General features: G+C 41.8%; 1 protein-coding gene across 17 annotated transcripts in view; it reads right to left on the reverse strand.

Moving 5' to 3' along the window:
• Positions 1–16,927, reverse strand: part of KCNMA1 (potassium calcium-activated channel subfamily M alpha 1) — a 902,086-nt gene that overhangs the window by 85,130 nt on the left and 800,029 nt on the right. For all 17 annotated transcript variants that reach the window (XM_075072755.1, XM_075072754.1, XM_075072751.1 and 14 more), the window contains 2 exons: positions 16,808–16,901; positions 1,418–1,541 (listed from right to left, as the gene is read on the reverse strand). In XM_075072755.1, coding sequence (XP_074928856.1) covers positions 1,418–1,541; positions 16,808–16,901 — 218 coding nt within the window. The remainder of the gene's footprint in view (positions 1–1,417; positions 1,542–16,807; positions 16,902–16,927) is intronic.

A 16,927-nucleotide genomic window follows, 5' to 3' on the forward strand; every position in this document is an offset into this window, starting at 1 on the left:
CAGGGGTATATATCACCCGCCATGGCGGCGCCACTCTAGGGGGCGGCCTGCCGGCCCGCTGGAGTTGCTAGGGTAAAAGTTCTCCGACGAACGTGCACGCGCAGCGCGTACACCTACTGGAATAGATATGAGCAAGCACTCGAAGAAGAACAGACAGTTATTGGGGAAAAACTCACATCTATTTACTTGCAGAGAAAAACTGATATGGGGTCAACAAGAAATGATAAATGAGGAAACCCCACAATATCATTTGTATAGAAACACTTTTCACAGTAGAAGAACATTTTAAGGTCATCCTTGACTGATCTGTTAAAAATATTTAAAATATTACAGCTGCTCTCTGTCTCCCTCTGTTATAACGCAATGTATAGTGATCCTTCTGTGTTATGAAGTAATGGACAGTAAGGTTGCCCCTGACAGTCTACTGAACACCCTGGAATGAATATTAATTTAAAATGTTCAGACCAAACTCTGGCTAACAATTTAGTCACTGGAATTGACTAGTTTATTGACTGTTTAAATGCCAATATTGCAGTTCCAAACAATGTCATGGTTATTATAGCAACCCCTGAGGAGCATGGGAAACAACCTTTTATGCTCTGATCGTTAGAATAAACCAGGGCTGTCACCATTATTGGTTACACTATGCAATAGCATGGGGAAAACAAAGACAGTGATCTCAAGAAAAGCTTTATAAACTGCGACAAAGTGAAGATTCACCAGGGAACTCATTTCATATATCATCAGTTTTGTGTTTGAGATCTGGAGTTAGTTACTTCTTACTCTTAGGTATGAGTACATGAACACAAACAGCACAAACTTTCACTGAATGTAACAGATTGTGATAGGCCTTATTATTTTTAATTACATGAGTCAGTTTGATGGCCCTCCCACTTTAACAAATGAAATGAATACACATTAGACCCAGTACACTATGGGTAGAATAGTAGTACCATTTACTCAGGCTTGTTTGAGTGCTTTAACATGTTGAAACCAAGTGATACATTTAAATAGGGGGAAATTCCCATTGACTAATAAGGATTAATGCATTAGCACCTTGTTTCAAAGAGATGACTGGTACATGGTGAATGGTCACCATAGTGCTGATCCTACAAAGATCTGAAGCACATGTATAATTTTCAGCTTCTAAGTAGTCCCATTAACCCATAGGAAAATGTAGTGTCAGGATTTGGGGCCAATTTTCAGTGAAGTATGTAGGGTTATAGGCTAGTATACCCATCAGGGTTTGCCAGAATAATGGCTCAAAATCCATCCATATTGCATTTCTGAATTCATACCAATGGTTTTTTAAATGATATAGATAACTATGTTAACCCATGAAACATCTCACATTCCTATTGTCTAAATGGGCTCTCTTTGGATGGAACTTTGTAAGACATTCTTTTACGGTACCCACCAATATGACCTTTTCAATGTCCTTTCCTGGACACCAATGAAACATCCCCGTGGAGTCATATTTTTTCACACTGGCATCCATGTTGTCAATCTGCTCATTGCCGGGAATTAACAAGGGGTCATGCCTAGGGAAAAAAAGACAAGTCACAGATAATGTAAGTGGAAAATATTATGAATTATGGATGGGAAAATATCCCAAGAGCTATATCCAAACAGGGATAAAAGTCAAATGAAATTTATTTACGTTTAAACAGATGTTTTCAACACACCTGTCTTAGGGGAAAAAGGCTAATAAAATAAGAAAAAATGTTTTTAAATGTTGGGTTGGGGCCTGGAAGATTTTCAATAAGCTTTTCAGTTGATTTTAAAATGGTTTGTCACATTCATGTTCATAAATGTTCTTTCTTCCCGATTCCATCCCTCCAAAAAATAATATCAAAAGAGTTGCTATTAGCATCTGCAATGAAGTAGAAGGGATCGGAACAGAGCTCCATGCTGACTGACTGGCAGAAGTATGGAAAGCCAATTACTTGCTTTTACCACATACAACTTCTGACGTGATGCTCTTCACAGTAAAAGCTTTAACAGGCTGCACTTTAAATATTTTAGCAATTTGCCCAATCATATTTTGCTTTCCCAAACTGAAGTCCTTTAAAGATTCAGCAGTATGTCATTTTAGAGTAGACTGACTAACAAATGCCCACATTTGGAATACATGATTTTAATACTAAACAACAGTGTCCATTTTCTGTGACAACTGTATCTGTGGTAACCATCTAAGTGTTTCTGCAGCAGGATTTTAAAACCCAGGGCTTCTCAAAGGAGCCACAAATAAGAGAGATTTTAATTAACTGCCCTCCAACAAATATAATTGTGTATGCACTTGCATACTCAAACACACACACACACACACACACAATTTATTTACTGAAAAAATTATTGAGGGAAGATGGTGAGCGAGCTATCAAGGACACTACAAGATGCTAAATAAGAGCAGTCTTCATGATAGCATTATATGGCATCATTAGAATCAGTACAGCCTCTACAAGACACAGAGGGAACTGAACATAAAAACAAACAGGGAACAGAGTTTTGTCTAAGAAAGCCCACATGTTCCCCACGTTTTTGCACAGAACTTTCTGTCATGAAGCTCCAGGAATGAGTTTTCATTTCAGAGGAAGAAATTAGTAATGTGAAAAAAAGACACCTACTCAAAGGCCAGATATTCAAATGTAGTTGTCCAAGTTGTGCCCTTGAGAAAAGAAAAAAGTGCCTGCATATTTGTTGCACACAAAAAGCCTGCACTGTCATGCCAAAGAAATGAGCTAAATATGCTCAGAAATATTGGTCCATGCACATGACTGCATGTTTTGTGCAGGACATGGATGCACACACATTATTATTATTTTACAGCTTCTACATAGAAGACCATATTTGAAAATTTAGCCAGGCTTTTAATTTCTTTGAACCAACAGACTATAGTAAGGCTCTGCCTCTAGAATAGTCTATACAGGCAAAATTCTGACAGTGTATAAGCACAAGTTAACTCTCCCTGAATTGCATAACCAGCATAATATGATACTATGATAACATGCTCAGAAATAGGTGCCTGAAGGTGGCTTCTATAAAACTTACTCACTTTGGCAGCGATCAGTCCTACGTAACAGGGATAACTGTGATGGAGTAGGGACTGTCTGTGTGGGGGATGAGAGAGCCGGGGAGGACTTTAGGGGAGGGACAGGATCTGAGCCTGTAACCTGAGACAGGTAGGGGGGGAGGTGTGTCAGCACCTTTTGCCCGGGAAGCCGGACAAAGGAAGGAAAAGGGAGGGGCCGGCTGGAGGGGAGTTAGTTCAGTTTCGCTTTTGGCCTGGGTGGTTGGAATTCAGGGAATCCCAAACTGGGAACTAAGGTTCCTGAACCCCCAGAAGGACCAGATTGAGGGCTCCTGGCTGTGCCCACAAGCTCTGCTGTAACCTGCATTCCTGTTGTCCAATAAACCTTCTTTGTTACTGGCTGGCTGAGAGTCACTGTGAGTCCCAGGAAGAGGGGTACAGGGCCAGACCCCCCACACTCTGTGACAATAACACATAATGCTTACACTGCCTGATTGTGCCCCCACTGAAGTCCATGGCAATATTCCTATTCACTTCGCAAGCACAGACCCACAGAGAGAGTGATCAGGACTGGAGAATCTACTCATTTGGTTACCCGTTTAACAAAGTACTTTCATGCTCTCTCTCAAGGAGGGACGCAGTTCACCATGCGGCAAACACACGTGTAGTTGGTGAACTTCAGCTGAAAAAACATTAATCACGTGCATGGATTTGTACTGTCACTCAGCACCATAATATCTGAGAAGTGCCTTCCATATTAATCAGATTGGCAGCAGGGATGTCCCTACTGGTCTTCATGGAGACTGGCTCTGCTCCCTTTCAAGTTATAGAGAGGGTAGGGTCTCACTTTTGGGATAGAGGAGAGAGGAGGAATGTGGGGTTAGCAAGGGGTGGTTGATGCTGTGAGTGCCATTCTTCTTATGGTGTAAAAGCTGTATCAAGTAGGAATGTTGTGCAGAATTTCCTAAAGGTGGTCAGACTGTGGATTCATCTAATCTCTTCTGAAAGTTTGTACCACAGCATGATACCCTCAATTCATGGTGCTTTGTCCCCAGCCATCTTGCATCTCATTACGGGCTTTGTAATCTGCACTTTCTCCAAGAGGAGCACAACAATCCTGAGATTTTGTAGATGGAAATATAAAATATATCAATAGCTGCAGAACTTGTGTAATTGGTAAGAGGGTAGAGTGGGGTGAATACCAGCCCAGGAAACACCCTGCTTGGCAAAGATTCCTGCCATTTGGTTCCACTGTGTCTTTTGCAAAGGCAAAGGATTGGGTCTTCAGAAGTACTTTTATGAATTCCAATGATAAGTCATCTCTATTGCAGATGGTTTAACAGTGTCCATAGTGGGAGAAGCTTTATCATCGGTTAGGAAATCTCCCAAGCCTTCCTTCACAGTCGTTGTGGAATTTTAACAAGTGATTCCCCATGAGCCCTTCCTAGCACATCGCTGACATAAAAGCAGAAGTCACTAATGTAATCTTTCCCCCATACTTAATATGGTTTCTTTCAAATAATTAGGTACATTAAGGATGTGATGTATACATTTCCCTTCATACTTATTAAGAAACAATAGTAAAATGGTTGCTAAAAATTACTTCATTTTATTTTCCAATTAATTTTTCTTCTCTGCTTTCAGGTCTGGGGCTACATAGCCCTCGTAAGTTTTATTCAAAATTTGAAGGCCTTGATTCAGTAAACCACTTAAGCAGATGCCTTCAGTTCAGCGCTTACTTACGTGCTTTGCTGAGCTAGGGCCTGGCCTCGTACAAGCAGGGCCGGCGCTACCATTTAGGTGACCCAGGCAATGGCCTAGGGCGCCAGAATTTCTGGGGGGCGCTATTTTGCCGGGGGGGGCAGCACATGGCTCCGGGGGACCTACCGCAGTCATGCCGGTGGATGGTCTGCTGCTGTGGCGGCTCCGGTGGAGCTCCCGCAGTCGTTCCGGCGGACGGTGCGCTGGTCTAAAGGCTCCGGCGGACCTACAGCAGTCATGCCTGCGACAGGTCCACCGGAGCCTTTAGACCAGTGGACTGCCCGCTGGCACGACTGCGGCAGCTCCACCGGAGCCGCGGGGGGCGGCGAAACGGCCGTCCGCCTAGGGCGTCAGAAACCCTGGCGCTGCTCCTGCGTACAAGAGCATTCATATGAGTTCATGATAGAAACTTACAACTAGAGCTAAATGAATTACTCATAGTAAACAATTTACCTGAGGAACGTAGCCCCTTTTTCTGTTTGTGAATTATCTGGTAACAGTCTTGGATTTTTATGGATTTGTTATTAATAATTGTTTGATTAAAACCTTATGTAAATATATTTCAGCCAATAGGCTGTTGACTTAGAATAGGCCTTTTGCTATTTGCGGATGTAACTGGGCAATTAAGGCATGTGGTTGTGGTTTTGGTTTTGCTCTCTGTAAATGTGCAGGACTCATCCCTGCAGCACCTCCTGCTGGTCATCCATGGGAATTAGCTCACCAGCGCTCTGGAGTGCCCTCTGCAGGCCGGTGTCCCGCTGCCGCTTGGCCCCCATATCCCTCCCACGAGCCGGTGCCCTTTGTCTTTGGGCACTGCCCCCTGGCAATACCCCCCCAGTCTCAGGGTCTCCCCACCCAGGGGAAACCCCAACCCTCTATCCCTGCCTTGCCTCAGTCATGGGCTACTGCCAGTCACCAACTAGCCCTCATTCCCAGGGCAGACTCCAGTATAAACCGCTCATCACTGGCAAGGAGGGTTTGGACCTGCTTCCTCTTCCCACCCATGGGCTGCCCCCTGAAACCTCCAGTACCCATTGGCCTTCTGCTAGGCCGCAGCCTGGGGATTTCCATGCTAGAGCCTCCCCAGCTCCTCTGCCTTTCCCCAGACCTGCTCCACTCAGGCACTCTGCTCAGGTCCCTGCAGCCAGGTCCATCTCCCTCTACAGCTAGAGAGAGACTGCCTCTGCTGCTGGCTTCCCTAGCCTTTATAGGGCCAGTTAGATCTGTTTGGGGCATGGCCACAGCTGAGGCTGTTTCCCCAATCGGCCTAGCTTTCCCTACCACAGCCCTCTCCCAGGGCTGTTTTAAGCCCTTCAGGGCAGGAGCGGGTGACTACCCCGCTACACTCTCTGATTGGGTATTATACCATTTTTTATTGTTTGTATTACTGTAGCACTTAGGGGGCTCTAGCCACGGTGAAGAATCACTTACTTGTAATCAGATACAGCCCTCTCCCCAACTAAGGAGCTGCTTTTAATATTCAAATTACTCTAAAGCCATGTGCGTAGTGAGATTGTCTTGAAAACCAGTAATCCACAACAGGGGGAAGAATACCCATTGAGATGAATGGGTCAGTTCACAACTCTCAGAGCGACTGTGTCAGGTTGAATTAATCTCCATGGGGTGTTCCGAATCATCTGAAAACAACCCATGGAGACGAATGAACCACTTAATTCCTTTGCAAATCTCTCATGATGTGGAGGGTTCTGCAGAGCTCCTTCCCCTACCCTAGCCCGTGAAATGGAGTATGGAGCCTCCCTCCCAGACAGAGGGTCTGGAGGAGTTAGGAGAAAGGCAAAGCTAGTAGTTGAATGGCAGTGAGGTGTTCCCAGGAAGCCTCCATGTGCCCCTCCATCGGTGCCACTTAACTACAATCACCTCCTCAAAAAACAAGGGAAATTCGCAACCCTGGTTACTGAAGAGCTGAGGTTGACCACCAGTTCCTGCTTCCAAAACATCAAATGCAACTCTTAAAACCAGGATTCTCTCAGGAACATCAGCTGCACTTCCTCTGCTCTCCAGTGCATTATCATGATTGCTACCAGATTGCTACAAATCCTCACATCAAGAACAGACCGTCATGCTCGTCTATGTGCACAACTCATATAACTCAGCCCAGCCACAAGGGGTTCATGACTTCTGGGTGCACCTGCACCTCTCCTCATATGGTCATGTGAGCGGTGGTGACCAGCTCCAAGTAATCCTTTCACCAAGTCAATGCCACTATCCCTAACACAATGAAAGGCAATTGGAATACATGCAGACAAATGAAAGAATATGATTCTGTGGCCCACACCTCACTGCCACTCATTTTACTTAGTCATTCCTCATGTCTGCTGTATTTTAGGGCTGCCCTGGCTGAAACATACCTACAGTATATCCCCTGAAGATCTTGCCACCTCCTGGGGGCAAAGTTAAGGTTGTGAGGTGGGCTGGTGTGCATCTTAACTTCCTGTTTTATGGTTTTCACAGGTTTAAGTATAAGTACATTCAATATTCTGGGAGGCACAAGGCAGTTCTGGCCAATCTTAACTCTGTGTTAATGAAGTTTTAGGGGAGCGTATAATTCTGTAACTACAAATGCACTTATTTACACCACAATCAGGTACTTTGTTTCTCTAATTTAACCTTTTCAATCTGTGATAATGAGTGACCCAATAGGAAAAAAAAACAGATATAATAAATGGAGTATAATTGTCTTAAAGTCTAATATTACCATTTATTAACAAATGGCTAACATATGCCAGCTGATACCATTGTACAACTCTCATGGGAATTGCATGTGAGAACAGAAATTGGCAGAAAGTAAAAGTTATCTTGGTAAACTCTAACAACAATGGCTTCTGATATACCTACTATTTGGAAATCTGTATCTAATGGTGTGTACTTCCATTTCTCATCTCTTATAATTTGTCTCTTCGTCCTAAATAAAGCTACCTGAAGATTTCTATAGTAGTTCAAGAATTGTTTAGAACTCAGGTCGTACTCTGCCCTTGGACATGAGCACATGCATTTAAGTACAGAATAGGGTTCCAACTATTTAGATGTATGAACTAATTTTTCTTTGGACCATGACAACTTTATGAAATAATGTATTAATTAAATACTACCACTGTTACTTTGGACATATACAGCTCCTTTAAGCTGGGGATCTCAACCTGCTTTACAAATACTAATTAATTAAGGCATTTTACAGACAGACACACACAAGCTGAGATTTTCAAAGCTACCTGTGGGGTTTGAATACCCAATTCCCATTACAACCCACATTACAAAAACATTGCAATTATTGTTCTTAGCTACTAAGTCACACATTGAGTGTTCTTGGAGACTTCCATCCTGTCACCCTTAAACCTGACTGTGCCAACGTAAGCTTGGAGTCGCAAAAGAAGATTAGTGTGGAGAACCTTGCATTAGTGCTGTGGCAATTGCGCTGCTCAAGTCTGTGAAGTCAGCAGCTTACAAAGGCACTAACAAATTCCCATTACGTGTGGGGGAAATCATCTATCAATTTAAAAGGGTCTGTTTTAAACTTGATGTCCAAAGAATTTGGCCTTTTAATGCCAGCAATGACCAAAGGGATTTGGTCAGTCCTGCACTGAGAATACAGGCACCTACAATGCATGTTAGAAAAACAACAAAGTCAAGTTTCTCACATCTATAGTCTCCAGTTTATAAATAGGTTCTCTAGTTCTTATGGCAAAAATTATGTGTGCATGACTTAAAATGAAGAATAAACACAATCTTTTCAAGGTTTTGCGGAGCATATAATGCCACTTATCATCAATTAAACTTGGAAATGACACTAAATGCCATGCTACAGCAACAAACCAAAAAAGCATGCCTTGAAGACAACAGCCTAAAGCAAAACCACAAATCTCTTTTCCAGCAACCCTGTTGCAAGGGAGCCAGCATTATATTTTAAAGAGTACTGCTTTAGTTGTAGACATTTATAACCACTCCAAACCTATTCAATTGGTGTTTTCAACTTTGGAATAAATGTGGAAATGAAATAAAAATAATTTTAAAAAAGAAAAATTGCTGTCTCTTTAATTAACAGTATTTCCCTGGATTTTCTCACCTTCATGTCAAACCTCTTGCTATCTGTCATATGCTTCTTTATATCAGGGCCATAGACTCCCATGGATCCATGATGGATCTCCCACAGCAGCTAGGCAGAAGGAACAAGGGCACTATACAACCTATGGTGGCCATCACAGTGATGAGACTGAAGCTGTGCTATGTAAATCTTTGTCTATGGATGAAGCTCCTTTTTAGTCTCATCTAGAGAACAACCCTACCCATACTGAATCAATGGCAAAACTCTCCCAACAGCAGCAGACCTTTTAGCTTCACTAGGTATGCATAAGTCTGGAAATACATCTTTCCCTGGGTAACTGATGGCCTGTATTTTGGTAAGACGACATGAATGGCAGTCCCCTCTAGAGACTGAAAGGTTTGGAAACCACCTTGTGCCCTTTACCAGTGGTTTTCAGTTTTCATACATGAATGTACTTTTTTTTAAAAAAAAAAGGAGGAAGGGGAGGGTTTGTGAAGGATAAAATGCCAAGCAAACATGCACTGCAAAATGTCTCTTGCCTTTCAAATGTCTTTTACAACCACCCTAACAAATGGTGGCAATTAACATGCTGTTAGTGTTAGATGTATGCAGCCAGTGCAGGTGCTAATAATTGAAAAAGCATTTAGAGCTTTTGCACCCAGGTTGAATATTTTATGATGTGCTGCATGTTTCACTATTTACTCAGTGGGCCTCTGTCACTTCAATCTTCCCTGACTGCTTTGACTGGTGCTATAAAGCTCTACCAAGATAGAGTGACGGCTTGTCACAGGCAAACTCCACTGACTACTGCAGCTCGCTGGGACTAGCTGTGAAGGTTGTCACGCCACTCTGGTGGAATTCAGCAAATGTTTTGTGACTTATACACCCAACATTTGTCCGCCACCATTAGCCATTGCCTATGACCCTCTGTAGTCTGTGTGGATGGCATTAAGTTGTAATGAGAATTTGTTGCCAATGTGTGTGTTACACTAACGACACTCTTTAGCTGACCTTTACTTTCACAAGTTAATCAGCAATGGAATTTCTACAGATTTAGTGCACAGCTGAAAGAAGGTTTTTAGAGGAAAAATGGCACAATAACAGAAAGAAAACCTACCAGAATATTTTCAATGAATCTCTTTCTTTTCATACTCAAGATCATTGCCAATGGAGTCTATAGTCCCACTCTTCTTGCACTATCCTCCTGAAACTACTATGGCAAGAACTTAACTAATACAGCCGGTGGTACCCAATGTTATGTGATCACCATTGGACAAGTAGTTGATCATGTAATATATGTTCTGGCTGAGGTTTACCTCTGAGAACTAGTACGAATTTCCTCCACCTCCATCTAAAATATTGCTAGTATCTCTGTTGCCTAATACTGCAATATTGTACTTTAAGAAGCCTTTCCAAAGGGTTAATTTATCATGACTACTAAGGAACCTGGTGTAAACACAGAGTACCTTCTTTTAGGAATCTGCTGAGTAAACGTATTTTCCAACTGGAACATCTTGGGTATGTAAAGAGCTGCTCAAAGTATACTCCTCAAATTCCCACACAGAAAAGTTCTGAAATGGTCACTTGTTCTCATTCTTGCATATAAGCAAATCAAATAAGAGCGTGTGGGGGCCAGAAAGTGTGTCCTTAGTTTTTAGCATTTTTCATTTAGATTCTATCAAGCTGCACACCTAGGATTTAAGAATTTAGGGGTGGGGGGGAATTGGGGATGGTGGAAAGTACATGACAAAAGCAATCTGTGAAAAATAAACCAGCAGCTAAGAAGATGAGGTAGTCTTTTCCACCTAAATGAATTATATGTTTCACACCTCAAGGTAAAAGTCACAACTTTTAGAGACTTATTTTTCTCCAAGTCATTGGTGAAAGAAAAAATTTCCTTCTGCTCACGTGATTTAAAGAATTTACTCTTTTCCTTCCAACATTCTTTTGCCTTGACCTTAATATAGTCAGGGTTAGCCTGTACATTGTAAAAGAAGTTGCTTGTTTTCTCTGCTTGCAGACTCTCCTAATTCTTCCTGAAAGCCCTTCTCTAAATTCAGATAAATTTGTGGAAGATGTCACAAAACTCTGGGTAAAATCTGACACTTTCCTATTCCCACAGTTTGTAAACATCATTAGTGCAGGTTCTCCAATTGTAGCAAAAGTTGGAGGTCTAGAATAGACTGTTACCTACCATTTAAACTACTGTCATTTAACTTTGCTAAGAGCAGATCTAGACAACATGGAGGTTTTAATGTCATTGGACAGCCTAAAACCTACACTACAACTGTTGCTACCTTTTAATATAATGGATTCCTAAATGGTTGCATGGAGTTGGTTTATGCTGTTAAACAACTGCTGAGTAGCACCTTCGAGATGGCTTGCATATTAGTGCAGTGTCAAGTGATTCTTGCACATACACTATAGTACTTGCAAAGTTTATAAAGTGCTTTGGGATTCTTAAAGATGAAAGGCATTATATCAATGTAAGCCATTATTATGGTTAACACAGTAAGCTTTCACCTCTGCAGACCTGGTATTCATATCTAACTTAAGTCACAAGGTAAAGATGAGTAAACTCATTTCACTAGTTCTTAATTGACAGGTGTCCCCATAAAACCCCACTACCGCTTTATATGGTACAGACACAAATAACTAAGCATCTCAACTGGAATGGCAGGAATAATGCAGGTCAACTCTGAATAGCACTGGTAAAACAGAGTGTGTGTGTGTAAGAGGTTACGTCTACACAACAAGCTATGAGTGCAATTCTCTTGCTCACACATACATACTCATGCTAGCTCTCATCAAGCGAGTGCAAGTATAAATAGCGTTATAGCCCTCGCAGCAGCAGCAGAGGCACAGCTTAGCCACAGTGAGACTGTACTCACCATGGGTATGTATTCAGCCCGGCTAAGCCATGTTGCCGCTGCCATTACTCATGTTACTATGGCTACACTGCTATTTATACTTGCACTAGCTGGATGAGAGCTAGCACAGGTATGTGTATGTAAGCAGGGGAATCACACCCTTAGCATGTTGTGTAGACATAGCGGGGGGACGGACGCTGAGGAGCGGTGATGGGGATGTTGTACAGCCACTGCCCATACTATGCCTAGATTAACATACGTCTTATCATTAAAATAGATTGTGGATGTTTTCCTATTTATTTTTATCAGATAAACAGGCCCACTAGGTTTTTGGAAGCCCGGCAGAAAAGTTGACTTTTTCCATGTCACTTTGCTGGAGCTTGACAGTCTCTGAACAAGTTTACTGTTTGGCTGGGTATTTTTCTGGATCTTGGATAAAGAAAAATCCTCAAGGCTTATGAAATTTTCCTTGGTAACCAAGTGAAAACTCAGCTTCCTGATGCCTCTGATTCTTATATGATCAGGGACACTAATGATAATGACCCTTTGCTGAGTATGCTACTTGTCTAGAGGCCTGTGTCAAGAATACCACTCGGTTCAGAGTGGACAGGGACAAACTATTTGTTTGCTCTTCAGGCCCCTTGGGCCTTGTCACATGCCATTTGTTCTTACATTAATAGATAGCTTGACTCAGCTGGGTTGACATTTTCTGTTACTCAGTGCATTCCACTCATGCAGCAGCAGTTATCAAATCATTAAGTGAGGACTTGGACCCTGTCAACTGTTTAAGTGGCTTGTTGGTTTGGGTCCAGGACTTTTCAAAATTTTGACTGGTCACCCTTGAATCCAGGGGGACTACTTTTCAACCAGCTTGGTTACCACATACAGTAGGTGAGACAGCCTGGTTACATTTAACATGTCATTCACCAGTGACATGCAACAAAAAAAAGAGACCCTGAGATGATGAGCAAGTGAATGTATGTCTCTTAATGATCTGGGGGCACCAAATGTTTCCACACTTTCTTCCTGCAAACATCTCATGAAAAAGAAAACCCGATATGCCTTATGTGACTGTTACTCTGCTGTATATTGTTTCCTTCCTTTCCTTTTCCTCCTCCTCACTCTCCCTTTTCATTTTGTGAGGTGGCGTCACAGGAGGTCTTTCTATGTCTAGGATAAGTCTCTATAAGAAGCCTTCTCTCTTCCCTTTTAGGGTTTGTTCTTCTGGTGTTTTTGTTTTGTTTTGTTTTGAACTGCCAATTTACAGCAGCTTAGGATCTGGCTCAATATGCGTTTTTCATTTTATTGTCTAAATGTTTACCCAGACTATTAGTGTATATACCCAGTGTTATAATACAGGTATTCTGTTCCTGATTCGCAGCATATACATCTAAAACATTTATAGTATCTACAAGACATTTGCAAATTTTGTAATGATTTACTTCAGCTAGTAATTTAGTTTGCTTCTTGCATTGTAAAAATAGAGTTTTAGAGTCTTTGTGTTCTGCAACATATTAGGTAATATGGATTTGTATAGTGCTGGGTGAACCTCAAAAACATCTGAGCTTACGTTCACTTCAAATTAAGAATTAGTTGAACTGCCCAAAGCTCTCTGCTCATGCACCTACTGGCCGTGCTCACGACACATCCCTTCTTATCCTTTGTGCTTCAGTGGAAAGAGCTATCGTGGGTATTTTGCCCATGACACACAGGGAAGCACAGTGACCTCTTCCTTGCATGAGCTTCCACTGGTTTGCCCTCTGTACAGCAGAAACGCAGTATTGCTGTAGAATTTTGGGCCCTATGTTACCTGTAATGTTGAGCAGGAAGTGACTCTATAGAGCTATGATTAAGTCCTCAGATGGAATTTTGTGCATACTCTTCCCACTCCATATGATCAATACTTCCAGCCGTTCATCCCCAGCACAGCAGGAATGACTTATGGACTAGTCTGTTAACTGAAAAAGAGCTGGCTTATGCAATGTAACTGGGTCATCTAAGTACCCTTGCTCCATGGACTTGAAGGCATGACTTCCCTGCTAGGGGCCCTGACAGTTGGATGTAACCACTTATAGGACCACAGTCATGGTCTGGTTAAGGCACAATGGAGTCCTACACTGTCTGGGGTGTTAAGAGTCCAAAACAAAAAGGAAAACAGATAATTAAAAATCTGGGTCAGCTGGGGATTTGGCAGTCAGAGCGTGCCCTTCTGCTCCAGGGTTGTCTCCATGTGGCTAGTCCCTTCTTGTCCATCTTCCTGAGCCTACTCGTCCTATTCACAAAATGGCTCGTCTAGGTAGCAAGCCGTCTTAAGCTCTTGGCTGGAACCAGGCTTCCCTCACCGAGGAAGCAGCACAACTCTGCTCTCCTTCCCGGTCCATCCTGGGCTGGGTCTCCTCCTTTTAACTCACTTCTCTATGTATGACGCTGTCTGCTGGTTTAGCTGGGCAGGAAACCACAGGCTCTCTTCAACCACCTTGTGACCAGTGTGGGTCCTATCTGCCCTGTCAAAGTAGTTTTCATCACGACTTAGGAGAAAATATTTTAAAAGTATCAGCTTTGAACATCACAGTGCTTTTACCTAGGAGGAAACATTGTATACTTCTAATTGATATTAGCCAAGGATTTGGGGGGGGGAGCGGTCAATAAATTTCAATTTCAATCACGAAAGTATTAAAAAAATAGGCAATGGAGCCTAGTTTGCTGTGCAAAGAGGAGGATCTTACCACTACACAGCTTGCAAGGAAAACAGATATTTATTCTGATTCATTCCATTTTATTGGGTTTGAGAGCTCTGAGCTACAATTCAGTCTGCCACTATGTTCCTGACATATAAGGAGGAGAGGCTAGGGGGTATGGGAAAGGGGTGAGGGTGGGGGACATAGGGTGGGTAAGTCAATTCAGCAGCAAGACAGAGGAGAAAGAAAACAAAGTCTGGATTCAGAGGCTTGGCAAGTTCTCCACTCATTGCTCGACCCACGTTTAGCAATTCTGATGTGCTACTGAGCAGGCAGCTCAAGCTTGGGATGACTACTCTCCCTCAATCGCTCTTCGGCAGGCAATGAAAGCAGGCTCCACTTTGAAAATTTCCCCTCATCATGCAAACTGACACAGGCATGCTTTTCAAAAACCCACAGCCAATCTGTTGATCATTACTTATTTACAAAGGCCTTCGGGCAGAAAGTCCTGTAAAAACCATACTTGATAGGATATACACTAGCTTTTTCTGCTTGTGGAAAAAAAGTACCCCTAAGGCTACCTCAAACCATCACTTTCTATTGCACATAAAATGCACCATGTAACACTAAAGTATTTAATATATATGGTATAATATATCTACAGGAAAGGCATTTGTGTAGAAGTATGTTACCCTGTATTTGGTAATTTGATGTTTTGCTGAAGGCTATGACTTGAAAAAGCCTGCACCTAGTACAGAGGACCTGTCATCTCAGTACCCAAGAGCCAGTAGAATAAAGAAGTACCCTTAAGCAGCAAAACTTTGACACAGCTTTGAAGCATATGAAAACAGTATAACTCCCCAGAATTATTACTACTCAAGATCAAAGAAATGAGGCATACTTTACATAGCAAACAGGGACAGTGCACTCAGCTACAAATGTTTCAGCTCTCTTTTAAAAAATAAAAAAAAAGTTTTACTTCCCCAAATTTAGGGCTGAAGGGGGAAGCTCCCACATTTTTCAAACTTTAAACAGATAAAACTATTAGTGCCAGATATGAAGATTATCCAAAGGTGAGTAAATTGAAAACGATGCTAACATGACAACTGGCATCATAAAAATGAGAAGCTTGGCAGTATGCTCATTTTATTCTTCCTCAGAAACTGTAAACAAGCATGTAAATCAGTGACACATAGGCAAGGCTGAGCTACCAGGAAGGCAGAGAACTTTTAACGATACATTTAACAGAAATAGATGGTCAATGGGGGAAAAAAAAAAGACACAGCTGGGTGCATTTTCTTCAGTGAATCAATCTCACTTTTGGTCCTGCAGTCTAAACACAGATGAAGACTTAAAGAAGTTATGCCCTTGAATATGCCCTAGACTGTAGGAACGATAAACAGAAAAAGGATGCTTATTGATTTGGCTAAGGAAATTCCCACTGCACTGATTGAAGTAGAGAGGGGAAAATCATCTGGCTATATCTATAGCTGTTAAAGGAACATGGCTTCTTCCAGTAAGCAGAGAAAGGTGCTAAGTGATGCATGCCTGATCCTGCACCCATTGACCACAACAGGAAAAGGGTAAGGCAGAGAGAGAAGTAGAATAAAAGTGCTATATTGCTTCAATATAGTACAATGTCCCAATAGCAATCCCAGTTCCAGAGAACCTTTGCTTAAAGGGAAATTGTCCTATGGAAAGAAATCACTTAAATAGCTGAGGGTTCCCTTATTGTAAAATACTATATGTCCAACAACAGCAGGGACATTTCATTAACAACCAGAAGATGTTTTTATCATCCACTTTCAGAGTAGGTACTAGTCTTAAAAAAAAAATCCCTGTATTTCATAATTAATATTGCTTTTAGCCTGAGTAAAATTGCATTAGTTTTGAACTTTGCTTTGGCAAGTACATGGATTATTAGACTTTTTTTAATCAGTCAAAATCAATTAACAGAAATTTGATTTCAATCGACAGGATAAAAGGAAGGTAATATTCAGGTTCATTTTTGATTGTGATGATACATCTCACATATGGCCTTAAGTACAGAAAACAGTACTCAGAGGGATTCCAACAAAAAGAGAATTGCCTAAGGCAAACTAACCACATGAGTTCCTCTGATTGGTTAGTGCTATCATTAGTGCCACTGCTGTTTAAGAACTACACATGGACAGGACATGGTGACAGCTAAGACTTTAAAGCCTATGTATTTTTCAAACAGCTTTTCAAACTGTTTTTCATGACAGAATTTTTTTCAGCTCTATCATTAACTGCTGACAAGCTGACAGAATAAATACTTCAGCCTTTCAGAAACCATCTAACAATCTTTTTCTCTCCCCCCCTTTTGAGGAGGGGGAGGTGTAGAGGAAGGAAAGAAGATAAAGATATGAGTTTCTTGCAGTCTTACCTCATCAGTTTGGGCGAGGAGTTGGGTGAATTTCTCATGCCTCCATTTCGCTGCTTTTTTTTGGGTGACAGTGTCGACGGATGTTCATCTTCAACTGGAAATAGAGGCAACTCATGAGAT

The sequence above is a fragment of the Chelonoidis abingdonii genome, chromosome 15, assembly GCF_003597395.2.
Source record: "Chelonoidis abingdonii isolate Lonesome George chromosome 15, CheloAbing_2.0, whole genome shotgun sequence".
Lineage (NCBI taxonomy): Eukaryota > Metazoa > Chordata > Testudines > Testudinidae > Chelonoidis > Chelonoidis abingdonii.